The 20063-nt window shown below is 39.0% G+C and overlaps 1 protein-coding gene and 1 pseudogene across 1 annotated transcript in view; both read right to left on the reverse strand.

The window, feature by feature from the left end:
- LOC122810270 (WW domain-containing oxidoreductase-like) overlaps window positions 1–20063 on the reverse strand; it is a 481533-nt gene that overhangs the window by 445364 nt on the left and 16106 nt on the right. Inside the window, exon 2 of the mRNA XM_044081805.1 lies at window positions 1789–1853. Coding sequence (XP_043937740.1) covers window positions 1789–1853 — 65 coding nt within the window. The remainder of the gene's footprint in view (window positions 1–1788; window positions 1854–20063) is intronic.
- On the reverse strand, window positions 8655–8733 carry LOC122810463 (annotated as a pseudogene).

Genomic DNA, 20063 nt, shown 5'->3' on the forward strand with positions numbered 1-20063 from the left:
TTATAAGCCTAGCCATGCAACCCAAATGTATCCAACAAGCTGCTGTGCCTTAGAGGTTATATGGGGTATATGTTACGGTGTGATTTAATGGCTCCTCTGTCCATCAGAGACATGGGTATCAGAAGCAGGTAAATTAATGACTTCTCATCTACTTGTCCAAGTTGTGCTTGAATGGGGATAGGGAAGGGCTCTGCTTCACTTTGGATGGGAAGCCTATTCCAGAGATTGGAGATTCTCTAAAGCATATCTGTCCTAATATGTCTGACAGACTTATCTAACACCCAACACTTTGGGAAAAAAAATGATTAATAACGTACTGTTACATCTTTAAAATGTTTTTGCCCTCTTGCACCTCCTGGCATCTGTTATCCCTGCTACTTATAAATACTAACTGTATGATTACCAAATCAGAGTGCGAGGATGTGGAAATACCACAACCTTGTACTTAGCAAATATTACTCTTAATTTGCACTTTCCGTTCTGTTATTCTATAGATTACAATCATTGCAATCAGAGTATCACAAAGCAGCTAGCAACAGTCCTCCCCCTCGCCTTAACCCTAGACATCCTTTAGATCTAGCTAGGTGGAAGTTAAAAGGGTGCAAGTTTCCCCTACACAAATGGAATTAACAGTTTGCAGATAATGTTGCAGTGACATTTCAGAAGACTGTTTAAGTTACACTTCCATTTCAGAGGGCTGGTGTACAGAAATTGGCAGTTTTCCTTATATGTTTGGCATGCATTAGGCAGAGGTAAAGGTGCAGTTAACTTCCCCCACTATAAAACATACAGATTTTCCTTTACTTGTTGACTGCCTCATTCAGAAATGTTTCTGCAACAATCCTGTCTCTGGCTGTAGGATGACTTCAGCAGGCACCAGCCTTTCTGAAAGCATGGCGTCTTCAAGCAATGTTTAATATGGCAGTCAGCGTTGATCTCTCACAGCAGGCTTCTTATTGAAACTTTTTAAAAGTGGCAGATCTACTGCACCTATTCACACATCTGATTCCTCTGTGGGTTGACAATTAGAGCTGGGAATACACATAGCATGTTGGAACCCAGAAAAAAGGTTCCTGCCACATTGTCCTCATAAATGCCCTTATAAAAGATTATCTCAGATGTTAGAAGTGCCAAACCACAGGATTTGACTAAGACAAGTTTTTACTTTTGTGGAACAATCATGCAATTATAGGAATTAAGGTTTGTTATCGCTCAGCTCAAGAAAGGTCATCTACCAGAAAAATCTTAAAAGTTACGTCATAATTGAAGTGGTGGTCTCTCTAGTTTAAGAGATGTGAACTAATACCCACTATGAAATACATTACTGACCACACACTTGTCTGTCTGTGTGTGCTGCATGCATTATAACACTTGGTTTGCAGGCCATCATTCCTTGTAGCAAAATCATCTCAGGACTGGCTACTCACTGAATGAGCCATTCAACCCATTTACTGCAATGTGATGATAAGATGACAGGGATACTTAGTCTCTCATTTTAGTGATTATGTCATATGACCATTTTCTTTCAAATAATGAAAGAAAGATTTAAAAACACAATGATACGCCTACTTTAGTGATCATCTGACTGCCAAGGAGAGGCTGATTACCTACAGCTGTATATTATATTTCCCTTCCATGAATAAAGAAACATGCATCATTACAGTATCATTAATACTACTACACTTCAAAGATCTGACAGCAACTCTTTACAAAGATTCCTTACCAAGTACAATTAAGTCCCAGTTTATTACACTAAAATAGTTACCAACACAATAACATAATACTAACCTCCTGCTACTCGTTTTCTTTTACCAGTTTTTGGATGAGTCCACTGAGTCTTCATTTCATCATGACTGTAAAATTGTAAAAAAAAGAAAGAAAAAAATGCATCTGGATAAATAATGCAAAAACAAAAAAAAACATCCTTTGATATTAGTACACAATGGTAGTTACAACAAACTGTAGAAATGAAAGTTTATGCCTGATCATGTGCAAATGTTTAAAGTAGTACTCTAGTTTTCAGAAGAATATCTGCATACATTTTTACGCTTAAACTCTCTCTTGGAAAAATAAAAGTTGATTTTTAAAATATTTTAGAATTGCTCTCAAAAAGTGGAAATATAATACACACCACTCCCAATGTCCTGCATGAAACATAACATTACAGCAGATGTAATTATATCATTAGAACAAACTCATTTACAGCAAATAAGTCTCGCTGCATACTGTAAAATGGGGGCATATACAATTCTCAAAACCATGAGCATTTTTTTTTTTAACATCTTCATTTTTTTATAAAATAACATTCACACACACCTTTACGCATGTGAGCACCATTTAAAAAATAAAGCTTTATTTTAATTATAAATGCTAAAAAACATTTAAAAAACTTCAGAATATGGAACTGTAATATGCCTCTGATGTCCTGCATTAAGTAGAGTATGGTGGTAATGTGCAAGTACATCATTAAGCCAGACGTTAATCAGAATTAGTTAACTTGAGTACATATCCTAACAATTGTGCAATTTTAATTAATTGTGATTTGCTCTTGCCCTAATGATGTAATTACACTCATCCAACATGCTTTATTTAATGCAGGACACTATGGGCACATATAGGCTCTTAGATAAGTACAAGGCTAGCTGCCCTTGTGGCCAATTTTAAGTATAGCCAATTTCCCCTTTTGTGCTCAAATTAACCTAGTCCATTTGGTCAGAGTTTGGTCTTACCCATACCATGGTCGAAAACTGTATATTCCCCCTAATAAGAATAACTGGGATCATATTGTAGATAATTTGAGGGGATCTTTGCATGGGATAAAGCATTTAGGAGCTGCCTCTGTCTACTAATACTACAGGGAGCAGTCCTGAAGCAAATTTTATGTTACCCATCCAAAGATCCAAGTAGTGCTTGAATATGGACAGGGATTAAAGAATAGTTATGTAAAATCTTACCATAACCTTAGATGTCCTTCTTTTCTATGTTGCAGTATTCATTGTTGTTGGAAGGTGGCTGCCTACAGCACCGTACATCCAGCCAGTATACCAAAGTCTTTGGAAAGGGGCACTTGCAATGTTGCATGCGTGTGCCATAAACTGACATCAGTTATAAATGTGACATCTGCACATACCCAACTCAGGACTGATTGCCGCAAAAGATAAACCTCCTAGTATTCCAACCAGACAAAACCTCAGAAAGGAGTCTATATAGCAAAGTAGTGGTTACCTCATGCCAGCTTCTATAGTGTCAGAAAGGGGAAGTAGGCTCACCAACTAGTGTAAAAGAAAAAACTACCAGCTATTGAAAGAAGTAAAATCCATCACCAAGCAGACACCCAAACAAGAATATAAATCATAAAGGAAAAAGGTAAAGAGGGGAGAAGGGAGGGTTCCGAATACTGCAACATGGAAGAGGAGAACATCTAAGGTCATGGTAAGATTTTACACAACTATTCTATGCCCTTCAATTCTCATGTTGCAGTATTCATTACTGTAGGGAGAGTCCCAAAGCTTTTAGGTAGAACCTTGGGTGGTTGGAGTAGAGGTAGAGTCAATGAGACACTGTAGAATTGTTATGGCAAAACCAGCTCTAGATCTGGATATCAAATCCAGCTTGTAATACTTGGTGAAGGTGTGCACATAAGACCATGTAGCTGCCTCCAAAATGGTTGCATGGTCTAGGCCTTTGAAAAAGGCTGCAGAGGAAGCTGTGCCCCTGGTGGAATGAGCCTTCACTTTAGATGCTAAAGGCTTGCCATGCAAGGAATGGAAGGAGGAGATGGCCTTTGAGATCCAGGAAGCAATGGTCTGTTTAGAGACTGCTTTACCTAGGGCTCTAGGATGAAAGGACACAAAAAGCTGGTCTGATTCTCTAATGGTCTTGGTCTTGTCCAGGTAGAACCTGAGCTGCCTGTGCACATCCAAGAAATGGAGTCTCCTTTCCAAGGAGTTCTGAGGATGTGGAAAGAAAACAGGCAAGTTAATAGCTTGGTTCAAGGAGAGTTCATTCACTACCTTGGGCATGAATGATGGGTTAGTCCTTAAGGAAACCCTGTCTTTGTGGAAGATGAGGTAAGGAGGGATGAACATGAGGGCTTGGATTTCGGAGACCCTCCTGGCAGTAGTCAAAGCCACCAGCAGTATGGTTTTTCATGTGCAGAATTTAAGAGTAGCCAAAAAGGCTGGTTCAAAGGGAGGTATTGTTAGTTTTTCCAGTACAAAATTAAGGTCCCATAGTGAAGGAACAGGTTTCCTAGGAGGTCTAATATGCAGTACTCCTTTAAGGAATAGTTTTACTTCTAGCCTGGATGCTAAAAGTGGGAGCACAGGCAGACAAGCAGAGATCGGAGATAAGTGTACCTTTACGAAGAGTATGATCATCCAGAATGCAGGAGCTCACACAAATAGGCAATGACCAAAGGCACTGGAACTGCCAAAAGGTCCCATTTGTTCTTAGAACACCACCTGGAAAATCTTTTCCACTTTGCAATCTACTTTTTTCTAGTGCTAGGTTTCCTGGCCTCCTGCAGGACTTTGCGTACATCCTCTGATATTGGTGGTGAAAAGGGATCAGAAGTTTATCAACCACAGGGTCAAGTTCAGGTTTTGAAGCTGAGGATGTATCAGAGATCCCTTGTCTTCTGGGAGTAAATCAAACCTTTGTGGTAACTTGTGGCGATTCCCCTTGGCTAGCTGAAAGAGTAGCGGGAACCAATGCTGTCTTGGCCAAAAGGAGATCACCAGTAAGATTTTTGGTTTGTCTTTTTGAATCTTCAGTAAGACTTTTTGAATCCGAGATATGGGGGGAAGACATACAGGTAAATCTTCCCCCAAGAGAAGGAGAAGGTGTCCACTTTCCAGGCTTATGGATGTGGTAGCCTTGTGAAGAAGAGGGGCATCTGTCTGCTCTGGGAGGAGGCAAACAGATCTGCTTTTGGAATGCCCCATCTGTGTACGATGTCCAGAAACACATCCCTGTGTAACATCCATTTATGAGAGGGTGCCATAGTTCTGCTCAGCGTGTCTGCCAGAACATTTTCTGATGTTGGAATATGAACAGCCAGTAGGTGGACTAACAGTGTGCTGGAGAAATTCAAAATCTGTGTAGCTAAGGAGCATAGAGGGTAGGAATTTGTCCCTCCCTGCTTGTTGACATCCAGGAAGTACAGTCATGTTGTTTGTAATAACTCTCAGTGTACCTGGTAGTAGTTGCTGAAAGGTCTAGAGAGCTAGAAGTAGAACTCTCAACTCCTTGATGTTGATGTGATCCTTTTGTCTGTCTGTGGACCAGGTGCCCTGTGCCTTGTAGTGCCTGAAATGTAGATGCAGCACTGCTTCCCCAACCCAGGTCTGCTGCATCCATGTAAAGATGCTGTACTGGAGTTGGAATTTGTAGAAGGACTCCCTGGTTGAAATAGATTTGGGTGATCCACCACTCAAGTTCCTTTTTCAGACATGGCAAAAGTGGGATGGTGGTCTGTAAGGGCTGTAGGTGTTTGCTCCAGAGAGTTTTTAGACACCAATGAAATTTCCTCATGTGAAGTTTGGCCAGGGGTAGCATAGGGATCACCGAAGTCATGTGCCCTAACAGTTTTAGGAACTGTCTGGCTGTCAAGGTTGAGAGGGGAAGCAGAGAGTGGGGGTACTGAGTCAAACTGTCTATCTTTTGCTGTGGAATAAAGACATTCATCAGTTGTGTCTGTATCCTGCAACCTAGGAAGATTAGGTCCTAGCTGGGAGTGAACTGTGATTTTTGCATGTTTAGAGTGAACCTGCATGTTTCCAGGATGTTGGAAACCATTTGCAGATGCTGAGTTAGGGACTGAGGGTCTCTGTGAAGGATCAGATCATCATCCAGATAGAGATATATTTGAACTCCCAGCAGTCTGCAGTGAGCTATCACAGGGGCTAGACATTTTGTGAAGACCCTGGGTCCAGTACAGAGACCAAAAGGTAAAGCAGAAAATGAGAATGAGAAGAACCTATAGAGAAATGTAGGAATTTTCTGCAAGTGGGATGAATGAGTATGTGTAGATAGGCATCCTTCAGGTCTGCAGAGACCATGTAAGCCTGATGTGGAATAAGGGGCAGTAAGGTTTGTAGAGTAAGCATCTTGAATGTGGGGAACTTGAGGAAGCCGTTGAGGTAGGACAGGTCTAAGATTGGTCTCCAGGGACCATCTTTCCTGAGTACCAGAAACATCCTGGAATAGAGACCCTTGCCTATGTGCTCTGGAGGGACAGGCTGAATTGTGCCTTGTACCAGAAGTTGTTTTAGGATAGGAGGGAAAAGTGGTAGTTGAGAAGATGGTAGTTGTGGGATACCTTGAAAAAGTGGAAGAGCCCACCAAGCCATTAAATATCCATTTTGGATGATGGATAATGCCCAGTGATGGGTAGTGATCTCTCGCCAGGAGGGTAGGGAAATGGTGAGACGCAGGGAAAGAGGGGTGTGGTGAGGCAGCTGAGCCGAGTCACAGAGGGGGAGCTCTGTCTTAACCAGGTTGTCTCTAAAAGGAAGGAGTGGGGGTAGTAGATGTTCTAGTTGTTGCTGGGCGTCTGGAGTGTCTCCTTCCCTTAGAATGGTTAGCAGGTGGAGTAGACTGTCTCCTAACAAAGATAGCCTTTTGAGGATACTTTCTGTGGTATCTAGGTATGTGAGAAACAAGTAAATGTTTCAAATTCTGCAGTTCTTTTCCTTTCTCCTGAAGAGATTTGAAAAGCTCAGCAGAAGCAGTACCAAACAGTGCAGAGTATTGGAGGGGGGCATCTACCAATTTAGCCTGAAAATCAAGTGGTAAAGGCTGCAGTCTGAACCATGAATACTGCCGAAGGACTGAGCCAGTAGCTGCAGACTTAGAAAAAGCCTCCACAGCAGCGTAACTACACTTAGAGTGTCTGGTTACCTGAGAATCTGTGAAAAGCAGAGACGTCACTTGAACCTTTGCTGAAGAATCAGTCAAGTCAGACAGGAGAGAGGAGGTCTTAGCTAAAGTATCCAGGAGAAACTGTGCCATGTGTGTATGGTAATTTGAAAGCTCTAATGGCAAGGGTGGAAGAGGTATAAATTTTCTTACCCTGTCTATCCATAAATCTGCTAACTTTATCAGTGGGGAAAGAGTGGAAGATGTTAACTGTGTAGAAGATCTGTCTGCAGATACTGCTACAACAGCACGGTCTGCTGGTGGGTTTCTGAACAGAAACTGGGACTGGGACTGAGGGGAGAGTTTATAAAACCTGTCAGGTCTTTTGGATGCTGGGGGCTGGGACTCAGGACTCTGGGAAGCTGCATGAAAAGCATCCAGAAAGGCTGGGAGCACAGGGGGAACAGCACAAGGAGATGGCAGTTCCATGTGCAAAAGTTCAAAATACCGTCTTTTAATCAGTGACTTCAGAAACATCCCATTGGACTTGCTGTATCATCAGATTAATAGTGTCCCCAAGAGAAGTCTTCACCAGGGGAGTCTGGACTCAAGGAATCTTCCTCTTTGATAGCAAAATCATTAGGGGATTCAATTTAAGAGGAGTAGGATAGGGAATCATCAGAGGAGTAGGTGTCCTTTTCAGAATCTTCCAGACAGTGGCCTGAAGCTGGTGGTTGAGGCAACTGGGGATGAAAGACCTAAAAAGCCTTAAATAAGTTTTGTGAGAAGACTTCCCACTCAGAAGTGTCGGGGTTGTAGTATGTTTAAGTTTCTGCTTTCTTTTGAGAGAAGCAGGAGATTTAGACCATCATAGGACCGACGTTGGGGTAGCTGGTAGAGTAGTGGTAGGCCTATCCAAATCTGGGAGCTGTGGTTCCCTCTCGCCATCAGGGCCTGGTGGCTCACGAACCTCAGCGGACATACCCTGGATTTCCACCGATCTGGCGTCCATTAAGGTTCCCAGCTCGGGGGGTAAATCCAATATCCGAGGAGTCCCTGGGCTCACACCCACCTCAAGAGACTCGACAGATTCCTGAGGCGCACATACAGTTTCAGGCCTGGTGTTCTTGGCCTTCTTTTTTGGCGACTCATCAGACAAACCCGCAGCACCCTCCATACCTAAGGCCAGATGTCAGAGCCTTTGGTTTTCTAGGTAGATTTTTAAGGAAGCTAAACAACTTCTTAAGGTCTTAGGGACAAATGACTGACAGATAGCACAGGCCTTGTAATCGTGCTCCTCGCCTAAACAAAAGATACACTGGTTGTGAGTGTCCTTATGTGGAATCTGCCTTCCACAAGCACACTTGCCCTTCCTAGAAGTCATGAAAAGCTGGAATACAGTTAAACCCCAACAATTAGATACAAGAAAAGGTAACTTATCTATAAGTGGACAGTTGAACATCAACGAACAAGCAAAAACACCTCTAGCTGGAGATCGGACATCTGACGATCACTGTGGCAGGAAAGTTCTGAGTTGGGTATGTGCAGACGTCACACTTATAAACGTTGGTTTATGGCACACGCATGCAATGTCACACATACCCCTTTCCAAAGACTTTCATATACTGGCAGGATGTACAGTGCTGCAGGCAGCCACCTCCCAACAATAATGAATACTGCAACATGAGAATAGAAGGACATCTTTGTATTATGAGGATGGGAAGACTGTTCCTCTTCTAGATATATCTAGCCCTCCAAATCATTCTGCTGATGTTGCAGAAGAGGTTTAGATCCCTAGACAGAGTATTTCTAAAGAAAGAAAGCATCTCTGCAGTTACAAACTACAGAAATGATCCCTGAAAGTATAGTCTGCTGCCATTTGACTTGCTGTTGTGCAGTAAATCCATCAGTATTGGGTTGGAGGATGTCTTGCATGCCAGACACAGGTCATACCTTAGCAGTCTGTAGGATACAGAGTATAGGGACAGAGCTCTGATTTGGTCTATGTAGGACATGCTGCTTAGGCCTTGTATCCTTTTAGTAATGTAGCTCTGTGGAAGTTCCAGTTGTTGCATGTGTCTGGACAGATATATGCTAAAGTGGGCATTATACTCAATGGGTGTCCTAATGAGGGCAGAATAAAAGGGACAACGACATCCCCTAGATCTGGACAAAATCCCTTTGTTTATAAGCTGTGCAACCTGTAAGACTTTCTTACAACAATGGACACATGTTGGTCAAAAGTTACATATATTTCTATGTGCAGAAGGTTTTTTTTTATATTTTTCTTAATGTTTATACTTAATAAAATTTTATTTTTCAACAAAATTGTTCATGCAGATGAATGTGATTACCATTTTGCTGAAAAATCAATGTATTAAAAAAACTTTGCTCATGGTCTTTACAAAAATTCTATATGCCCTCATTTTATTTTATGAAATTAATCTGTAAACTACTGTTATGCACAGTATCGCAGTATTTAAATTCAGGAGTGCTTATTCATGTACCTGAAATGTGAAATGGACAAACTCAAACATCATCGGGATTTGGAAGAGGGAGGGTCATGACCATAGCAGGCGCATTAAAATACTTATTTGTTCCGTCTGGAAAAATGACTGCCCCTAAAATACATTGCATAATTCTGTCCTTACCTATTCTTTTTTTTTTTTTTTTCATTGAACACACATTTACCCTACAGTACAAAGCACAAAGGAAAAGCACGTTTATTTATTTATTTTTTTATTTATTTTACATTTGTTGACCGGGCTGGTCCAACTGGATATATGTCCATTTTCAGTGGAGGCCCGGGGAGAAAAGCTCCACACTTCAGAGTAGTATTTACAAAACACAGGTACATTACAAAGTTTTGGCTATCATAACAGTTCATTGCCTTTTGTCATATGAGTAAAAAGAGTCCTATTATATGACAGCTATGGATGTACATACAAAGATGTGTAAAAATACGTAAACAAAAAGCACACTATTAAACAGTAAAGTCACACACAAAAATGTGTAAACAAAATGCACACTATTAAACAGTAAAGTCACACACACATTATTGTTAGTAAAAGGTTAACTTTTAAATAGTTCACTATTAAACAGTAAAGTCATACGTACATTATTGTTAGTAAAAGATTAACTATCTCAAGCTGGCATGAAGATTAGTGTCAGGAGACAAGTGTGGTAGTTAGTCTGGGTTAGCACAGGGGCATAACCAGTGTGATTTAAGGTATGGTTCAAGTTTGGTTTTAAATAGGGGAGCTGAGAATAGGGAGGTTAGGTGAATGGGGAGGGTGTGGCAACATATGGGCCCCTACAGTCATTAACTTGCTTTTTCCCCTTTTTTATCTAAATGAGTATGCATGTTTATGAACCACAAGGTAGAAATTTTATTTGTAGTCTACGTGATAAAACAGTATAATTTAGTAGTGAATCCTTTTTAAAGACTCATGCTCATAGGTACTGCACATTTCTAGTGAATGTGTACACACAGAAAAGAAAAGCATTCAAATTAAGACAGCATTTTCCAAATTAAATGCAAGCTCAAACACTGGCAGTTATCAATAGTTTTGACTAAATTTTCAAAATACTTTAACCTCATAACTTAACACAATTTTATTATTCAGCTCTAAAACAAAATGTAATCTTGCAGTCAAAATGCAAAATTACCTTCAGAGGGGTAACTGTCTAGAAGCAGTATCAGTTTATGAGGTGGGCCCTCAGAATGCATATTGAAAATTTGGGACAAAGCTGTAAAGAAATCCTCAAGTTACAGTAAGTTGCTTAAATCTCCAGAGAAATGCACTAAACAAGCAAAGTTCACAGACTTGAATTGTGAAGAATTAGCTCAACTTCCATTTCAACTCCCACTGTGGGAATGTCTCAAGCTGAGGAAATGGTAAATTAAAGCAGGGATGGAGAAAGGACTTCAGGTATGGCAACCTGTTGAACAGCAGCACTGCCAGCTCGCTCTTCTCTGGCAACCAGAAGCAAGCCCCAGTCAACCCATGTAAAACCCGAAAACTAAGCTGGCGATTGTGTAATGCCCAGTATACATGTTTACGAAGATAAAGGGAAGAAAATATATATAAAGTTACTGCTTTCAGCCAAGTCCCAACCACGACTTCAGATGTCCTGACTGTGAATATGGCAGACTAACTCGAATAATGCAATAGGTCTGAACAAAGCTGAATCCTCTGTCTATCTAGCTGTATTTTGAATGAGATAAGAGATATGAAGAATACTCTACAAATCTATATTGAAAAACAGATATTTAAACTTTCAGGAGATTATCATCCACCCTTAATGCCCAGACAGATGCTCTACAGCAGTTAGGAAAAGAGGGGACACAGTTGAGAGACTGCATTGAAGCCTCAGAAGCAAGACATGATTATTTGGAGAAAAGACTTACAGAATTTGAAGACGTGGCCCACAGAAACATAATAGGTTGGTTGGCATTCCTGAACAGCTCGAAGGGCGTAACTGTCCTGAATTTGTCCAAGAAATAATCACCAAGTGGAATACATTCCCTGTATCTGACATTTTAATAGAGCGCGCCCATTGCTCACCCTGGAAACCTTGATGGGACGATCCAGGGAGACCATGACACATTATAGTAAAATCTAAGAAAACATCCTCACATTGTTGAGGAAACCTGGTAACAAGCTTTACTGGGCAGAAAGAATTTTTGCTGAGCAGGACTATTCACTTCCCACTAGAACATGGAGAACTAGTCTCATTCCAGTTATGAAGCTGTGCAGATTATTAAATATAAGGTGCAAACTTTTATACCTTGCTTCACTAAAAATGTTTCCAGGCATGATGAAAACATTTGCAGACCCAGCAGAAATGAGAAAAGGAGTCGTTAAAACTATCAAACCAAAAAAAACTGAGTCAGTTGTAGAAGCCCAAGGGGAAAACACATCTGGAAACTGCAGAGAGATACGCACCATACTAGAGGAAAATTATATTTTTCCCTTGTTTAAATGTCAATGTGTTTTAAAATCCATGGCAGTTTCTTTAACCAATCTTGCTAAAACAAGACTAGAAACTTAAAATACCTGGACTTCGGTGGTAAAAAAAAAATGTTTTTAAGGGAACTCTGTACAACTTTACATTTAGTATTGAATGGATGGTGTTAAGGCTGGGGGGAGGGTTACCAGCCAAGGAACATGTCATAAATTGTATTAATTCTTACAATGGTTAAAACTGTTTTATACAATGACCCCCCATTAATATTCCAAAATGTGCACGCTGACTGGTCAGCGTGCACATTGTAAATCAGACTTATAATAATGGAAAAAGGTCCGGTCGCCCGGACTTTTTCCATTAGTATAAGTCTTTTTTTTTTACAGCAACGGAAAACGCAAGATCTAGCTACTCTAGCAATACAAAGGCTTGGTTTACAGCCCAGAGAGACCAACCCATGGATTTAACCCTTTTGTTTCAACAAGAAACATCTTTATTTAATTGTCACTATATGTAATCATACATTTACATACATGAAAACAAACCATATTGACATAATCTTAGTTGCAAGTATCATATATTACTTACAATCTGCCCAATCATTGTCAGGCAAACATTACATAGCTAAATCAGATCCTGCCTTCTTTTAAACCTCATTCCTCCCAGTATGTGTTGTTCCCACAATTCCCATTTTTCCTGTGTAATTTGCTCCTATCCTTTTCTTAAGATCTCAACTCCAATTGTTTTATCTCTGTTACTGTATTCACTACTACTAAAATACAGTTGGTTTAGACTTTGATTTCCATTTTCTAGTAACTGCTTTTTTGACAGCCACCATAATTAGACTAAGCAAGGCCTTACTATGTCTAGGCAATTCTGACTCTGTATCATAGCTCAGAAAAATCATTCCCCTAGATGCACCAATTTACTCACCCAATATCTCTGGTGGAGTAGTCTGCAGGGAATCTTTAAAGTCTGCCAGCTCATTACACTCCCAGAAAATATCTTCCCAATTACCTCTTTCTTCACGATCACATCTTCAATATTTACCATCTAACCAAGGAAAAATTCTCTGGAGTCTACTTGGGGTATAAAAATACCTATGTAACAATTTCCAAGCAAAAATTCTAAATCTTGTAGATTTTCTTGCATATTTGGGAGACATACATTTATCTCACACTGCTTCTTTGTGAATTTGTTATCCAATCTCTCTTCCCACTCCCTTCTAACTGCCTCTGATTATCATGCAATATTTTATATGCTCTACTAATTATTCCTTTTAATAGCAGCTTCTGTTCTACATTCCACTAAAAACTCTACCAGTACTGGTCTTTCATTTTGGGACCCTCCTATTTCTTCCTCTTTGCCTATACTCTGATATCAGTCCTTGATAGGGAAGGTGATCTCTAACATGCAGTCCAAACAAATTCTTGGCTTCTTCCCATTCTTTACCTTTCACTCATTAGTTATTTGCTCCCAATACATTGGTTCCTTTGTCAATGTTCTCCAATAAATTCCGGCACCATTTTGCCCACTGTCTGTGTCCCTAATTGCAGTTATCCCTATTGGCAGAACCTCCTTTCTCCATTCCCATGTTGGCTTAATTTTCAGAATACTTTCTGCAACTTTAAGAATACAATATTCTGTAAGCTTATTGCTATTCTCCTTAAAGATCTGCATCCAAAATCCCAGTCTCTCCTCCTTTCTTGTGCTATGTACATCAACCTTAACTGTGTAGGACCTGCATGAAGCTGGGTCTGATGGGTCTACTATTGCTTTCTTCCAGGATGTTGGTACTTCTCCTCTTACAATACTGTTAAACCAAACCTTCCAGATCTTTGTCAGTTTTTTTCCCTCCTAGCCTCCAAACTTCCACAGGAATGCCATCTATTTCTGGGGACTTCCCTGTGGATTGGTTATACACCACCATTTTTATCTCATCTCCTCCTATCATAACTGTTAGTAATTGAGCCTCATCTACCTCTAACCTTAGTATATTTAATTATTCTATAAACATATCAATTTGTACCTTTTCTTGATTTCCATATTTCTCTACTTTATGCAGACTTTCATAGAATTTCTGAAATATTTATAATACCTCTACAGGATCTCTTGTTATCTTCCTTGTTACAGACCCCCTAAGCTTGGGAACAGCCCTTTCTACTTTCTGTTGCCAGAGTTGTTCTGCTAAAAGTTTTTGTACTCTAGAGTTATCAAAAGGCAGTTGCTTAACAGCAATCTTTCTAAACTCATGCATATTATTGAGGTAATCCCTTATTTTGGTACTTTTCTATTATCGGGGCAACAGTCACAATGAGCGTTTGGAATCCTAGCGCTCAGTATAACATTGATCGTTCAGCTACTTCTGTGTTAGTACTCAATGGACATTAAGCCAAAACCTAAATTTAGACAGGGTCATGGTCCCGTTTATTGCAAGGCACACACACACAAACACACACAGCATTTGCCTCAGCCTTGTCTGTGGGATGTATGAGGAAACTGACAGGCTTAGTAAAAAAACTCACATCATACAGGGAAGAGAGGAGGACAAATAGACTTGGAGAAAGCAAGACAATTGGAGAACTACATACTGTGAGGCAACAACACAAACTGCCATATCACTGGGTAGTCGGACATCTAGTTATTTACACATTCACTTTTACAAATAGGAAACCGAAATACAAACTAAAATAAGGATATATCATATGTCAATCACACAACCTATCAATCCTGTAACAGTGCAGTAACGCAATATTTGGATGTTACTAGGTGCTACCAACAAGCCAAAGAGGTGTCAAACACGATATGGAAAAAAAGTTGGGAGTAAGAGTTCTTCTGTCTGTGACATTTAATATCTTTTTTTTTTTTTTTTAATTTAATGCAGCCATTTTCGATAATACTCCGCCTACATACCAGTAACTCTGTCCTTCTGAAATACGCACTGTTCACATATTTTGGATGTTTGCATGACTTAATGCAAGACACACTCTCCCTCAAAAAGATTTTGTGAGGGAACAAAACACAGCTGCTGCTCAATATTTAAACTGCTTGTGTTTCCAAATCTTATACTGCTGACACTCTCCAATGCCCACATTTTCACAGATGTCCAAATTACTGTACTCGTGTTCTTGGGTGTATTCCTCATTAGAGCTTAATTACAACTGTCATATTTTCAAAAGGCCAAAATGTGACATTGTTTTGGAGAAACATGAGATTTTGCAGGACAAAACATATCCCGGGCCAGTGCAATGGACATGACTGTTTTGCCAAATAAAAGCTGATTTTTGTAGCATTTCAGTTGCTTACTGTACCTCTTACGTGACAGTTAAGCATTTCAGACTTGCAAAGGACAAGTGGTAACCCTATATTTAGCAGCAAATCACCCAGGCTTGAAGTCGTTAAACAAGAACATAAGTTTGAATTTAAGGTTTCATATTCTTTAGAAAATGCATGATAATGCAAAAGCATTACATCAACTTAAGTTTCTGCATTTGTAACAGCAATTAAAATGTAAGCGACTGCTCATTACACCTGTTGCGCCGATAACGGAAAAGTACCGATTTTCTGTTTAGCATTTGCTCTTCCTCTTGTTATGTGAGATTCCCCTATTCTGCAATACTTTCACATGTCAGTCCCTCTGATTAATTCTAGTTACTTCGTAATGATATCGCCCTTTCTTTTATTTTCAACCTATTTTTAAACTCCACTTTAATTTTATCCCACTCACTAGCTATATTTTCAGAAGACATTTCTATCTTCGATAAAAGCTCCTGAATAATTTCCACTACCTATTCCTTAAATTCCTCTCTTTCCAACAGATAGGTGGAAAAGTGTCAGTGTCTCATTTTAATTTCATTACCCTGTGTTTTTATTTTCATTATTATTGGTACATGATCTGAAACAGTTATTGGGTGCGTATCAAGACCTTCAATTAAATGCACATGTTCCTTTGAAATATAAATTCTGTCTAGCCTAGCCCAGTTTCTGTATCTTGTGGAATATGCAAATTCACTTTGAACTCCTAGCACTGAATTAACACCGTCCATGCCAAATATTTTCATAACTTTCTTCAAAAATCTACACTCCTTTGTTATATTTTATCTTCTGGGCCTCCCAGACACATCTTCATTGTTGCAAATCACATTACCGTCGCCACCTATAAGTAATACTCCTTGCTGAAAGCTGATTATTTCTCCCAGAATTTTCTTAATCTCCATTATAGCAGTTTTAGGTGGAATATAGATACATGCCAGTGTAATCCCCCTCCCTTGCCAGTAGCCCCTTAGTACTACAAATCTACTATCTTTTTTTTATCCTAAAAATATATCATTATGTTTTTTTATCTTCTTATATAACTATTAGGGCTCCTCCTGCAATTACTCCTCCTCCTCCTCTTTTCCTTTGTCCCAGGTATTCCTCTGAGTAACTATCCTGAAAACTTCTTTATCAAATTTACATGTCCAGTTCTTTCCAAATCTGTCTCCTGTAGCTAGCTATTTACACACTACATTTTAATACAGTTCACTACCCTTTCTTTTTTGTATTTATCTGTGAGACCTTTGACATTTAAAGACATTACAGACAGCATTGTGTTAAAAAGTTATTATTCCCACATCTTATATGTAACAGCTTTTTATTAAATGTCTAGGTCCAGCTTTTGTGTTACATGCATATACTGTTTGATAAGTTGATCTTTTATACAGCTGTTTCTTGTCATATCCATGTCAGCCTATGTCACATCTTACAAAACCTTTTGTTTTATTGAAAGCCCTCAAAAAACACACTCCCAATACCCTCCTAAAACCTATTAACTTAATATGAGCACACAAAATTATACACATCTTTAAAAATTGAAGTTTTACCTTTCTAATAGGAGCAAGTGTCCTAAACTGACAGCCACACTCACAGACTTGAGTTAACCTAAAAGACATGTTATCCATGCTAAGACACAAGCCTGTGCTTCTATGTCCTGTCTGTTTTTGTCTTATCTTTATAGCTCTTCCAGCTGGGAAAACACTTGAAAACATTACCTTCTAGCCATTTCTCTTTATCAGATTGTCTCCATGGACACATTAGGGTAGCTAATAAGCATACATTTATTTGCTAGAAAAAAGCTTTATAATATTCAATGTACTTTTTCATTTACTTGCTTTCTCTTAAAGCTTGTTACTAGATCAAGCCAAGTGCCTTAATTCAGTCATTCCCATATGCAAAAATGAAAAAAGTGCATCAATTTTTCTTTTCACGTGCTCTTCTGACCAGACTTTTTTTTTACATTGCAGTGCCTACATTTCTTAAAACTGAACAAGGAGAAAGACAGAAGGAGTAAGAAAAAAAAGAGCAACTGTTAATTTTAAATGTACTGGGGATACTAATATTAAACAGTGAAAACTTTACTTTATAGCATGCAGAGAAACTCATGCTCTATAAAAATAATTTATTTTTACTTGCAGTTATTTCCAGCTTTTCTTTCTCTATCATGCTTCACAAATATAATTATTGCTTTATCATCCCACACTTGTCACTTTCCAAGTTACTGGTTTTATTCCTGTTCATCTCCATCTTTCAAATCCTCTGTTCATTTCTAACATACTTTCAATTCTTCTTGTCAACTCTTATGCTTTTTTCCTTCTCTCAAGCATTTTCCATTGAAACACTGGAAAAGGTTTCACTGTCACAGTCTCTCTGTGGTCTAATACCAGAACAAGACGCAGAATCTCCTTCTGTTTCACAGCTCACTTTTTGTTGGACAAATTTTCATATTTCCTCCTTAGCATGTACTGCATCAAAATTATTTTTCCTTACAGGAAGGAATATTTTAAAGAGAGCTGGTTACAACAGTTTGAATCTCACACCTGCTTGTCAACATTCCCTGAATAGTGTAATAAATGTACTCCTCTTCTGCCTGGTGTACAGTGAGTAATCATTCCCTACAAACCCTCTGCTGTATCTCACTTTTAGTACTTTGTCCTAATACAGTTTTGTCAGAATCAACTCTTTCTGCTGGTAGGATTGCATCTTTACTATTAATGGTCTTGGCTGCTTTCTCATGGCCAGGTTTGGAGAATGCATACTATGTGCCCTTTCAATTAACAACTCCTGCTGTGGAATACCAGTCCAGTTGCTTATTTGTGCTTTCAGCAAATTAATACAGTATTTTCCTTCCAGCTTCTCTGGTACAGCAGAAAATCTCAGGCTTTCCATACATGCTCTGTCATCTAATTCTATTATTTTTTGGAATATCTCTTCTTGCGAAGTCTCACATTTTCAGTTCAGTTCGACCTCTGATTTTTTTAGTTTTATCACCTCATCTTAATATCTGTTTAAAGCTTCTTCCATTTTTTCCATCCATTTGGTATTTGAGTTGATATACTCCATTGTTTTGTTTATTTTAATCAGGTCTTTCTGCAGTTGTCATATTTTCCTCTAGGATACTGGAATTCATGTCTGGAGCTTGCACTGGTTTTTGCTGAACAGCTACAGTATTCTTCCCAGTCAATATTTTTTCCTCACCTTTTGTAGCAGATTTTTTTTTGGGGGGGGGGGGGTCCTCTGCATTTCTGTTTCCCTGGCGTCCAGGCAGCACACTTACTAGCCAGCTACTGAAATTTACCAAGAAATGTTAACTCCACTGGCTTTCTCTACCAAGTTTCTGTTTTCCACACTGGAAGAGCTAGAATTAAGCTGTTACTCAATGTGCAGGCATCTTGGAAGTCCATGGATTTAACCCTCAAGCAATATGGCTACAAAGACAACACAGCTCTAGACATCGTTAATAGCTTATAGTGTTATACAGAGATATCCAAGGATTAGAAAGAACCTATTGCATCAATGGGATCAAGTTAAGCATTTCTAAAGAAGGCAGTGTATGTGGTGACAGCTCTGGCATGTGCTTTAGACAGAGACTAATGATTCTTTACATTTATCATAGCAAAACATAATGCAGTATGAAACTCAATGTGCAAAGCACCATTTAGTGACTTTAATCCTTCATGGCCTTTAGCAAAGGACAAAAAAGTGGATAATCCTGTAGTCAACTTAAGTTTTGTTAATGTAATGAGAGATCTGTGCACATTTCATGTAATGTACAAGAAACTCTCTGACTGAGGTAATGAGCCACTAGTAAATGTATTGCTTAGTTCAGATTAGACTTAGTTGCTACCCTGTGGATGAAAGGATTAATGAGATGGAAGCTCATTCTTTATTACAAGTCCCTAATGGAGGTTTGTCAGATACAGCCTGCAATTTAGAAAGTGAAATACACAATAAGAATTTCAGCTTTTCTGATGCTGTTTGTTCAGAATGAGAGAAAAGTCAGATTCGCCAACTCAAAACTCATCCCCCTGAGGAACTGCCTCCTATACTAGAGACCTTACAAGACAATTGACCCTAACAAAGACCCTACATACTTTAAGGGAAGCTAACAGCATGAAATCCTGTCTTTTCTGAAAGGCGTGGATACTCATAAAATGCATCTTAATGATAATTAACTTATATGTGAAATATTTTAGAAAGGTAAATTAAAAAAAAACTGGTAACCAGAGATTAGAACCAGAAATAATTGAACCAAAAACCATTTTATGACATCACATAACTATAAAAATGTAAGCACTTTTTTTCTCATTATACAGAAACTTCTTCAGAATACAGATGAATCCATACACAAACATACACAAGATAAAATTCACAGCAACCAAACAATCGTAATAGCCTAAAATGTATTGCTATTTAACCTAACAAAATCCAAATGGAGAGAAAACATTACATCAGAATTATATTTATGACAATGCACTTTTAATACTGACAACTTCATTTAAATCCATTGACAAATCCTCATTTAATCTGCCAAAACATTTTGATCAATTATTAGAGTGTAAAAAAAAAAGAAGTTATGTACTCACCGTAACGTTCCATGTGTGTTGTCCATCTTCACCTTCATTCTTACAAGGATGGGTTCAGATCCGATCCTCGGATCCGAATCAGCTTTATATACAAGCTCGAGATCTTACACCAGCTTGTGGCTAAACCCTATCTCAGCATGCACTAGGAAAGCTCCCCAGATCTTGTTTGCAGTTATAATAAGAGAACACGAAAAAAGGCAGTTTAATATCTTAGAGAACAATAAAGAAAGTCAGAGAATGATATCCAATTGCACCAACTCAGTCTTCCTGGAGTAAAAAGGATGGGGGAAGGAGGGTGGGATATAAGAATGAAGGTGAAGATGGACAACACAC

The sequence above is a fragment of the Protopterus annectens genome, chromosome 8.part1 (genome assembly GCF_019279795.1).
Source record: "Protopterus annectens isolate FY-2018-M chromosome 8.part1, PAN1.0, whole genome shotgun sequence".
In the NCBI taxonomy this organism is placed as follows: Eukaryota; Metazoa; Chordata; order Ceratodontiformes; family Protopteridae; genus Protopterus; species Protopterus annectens.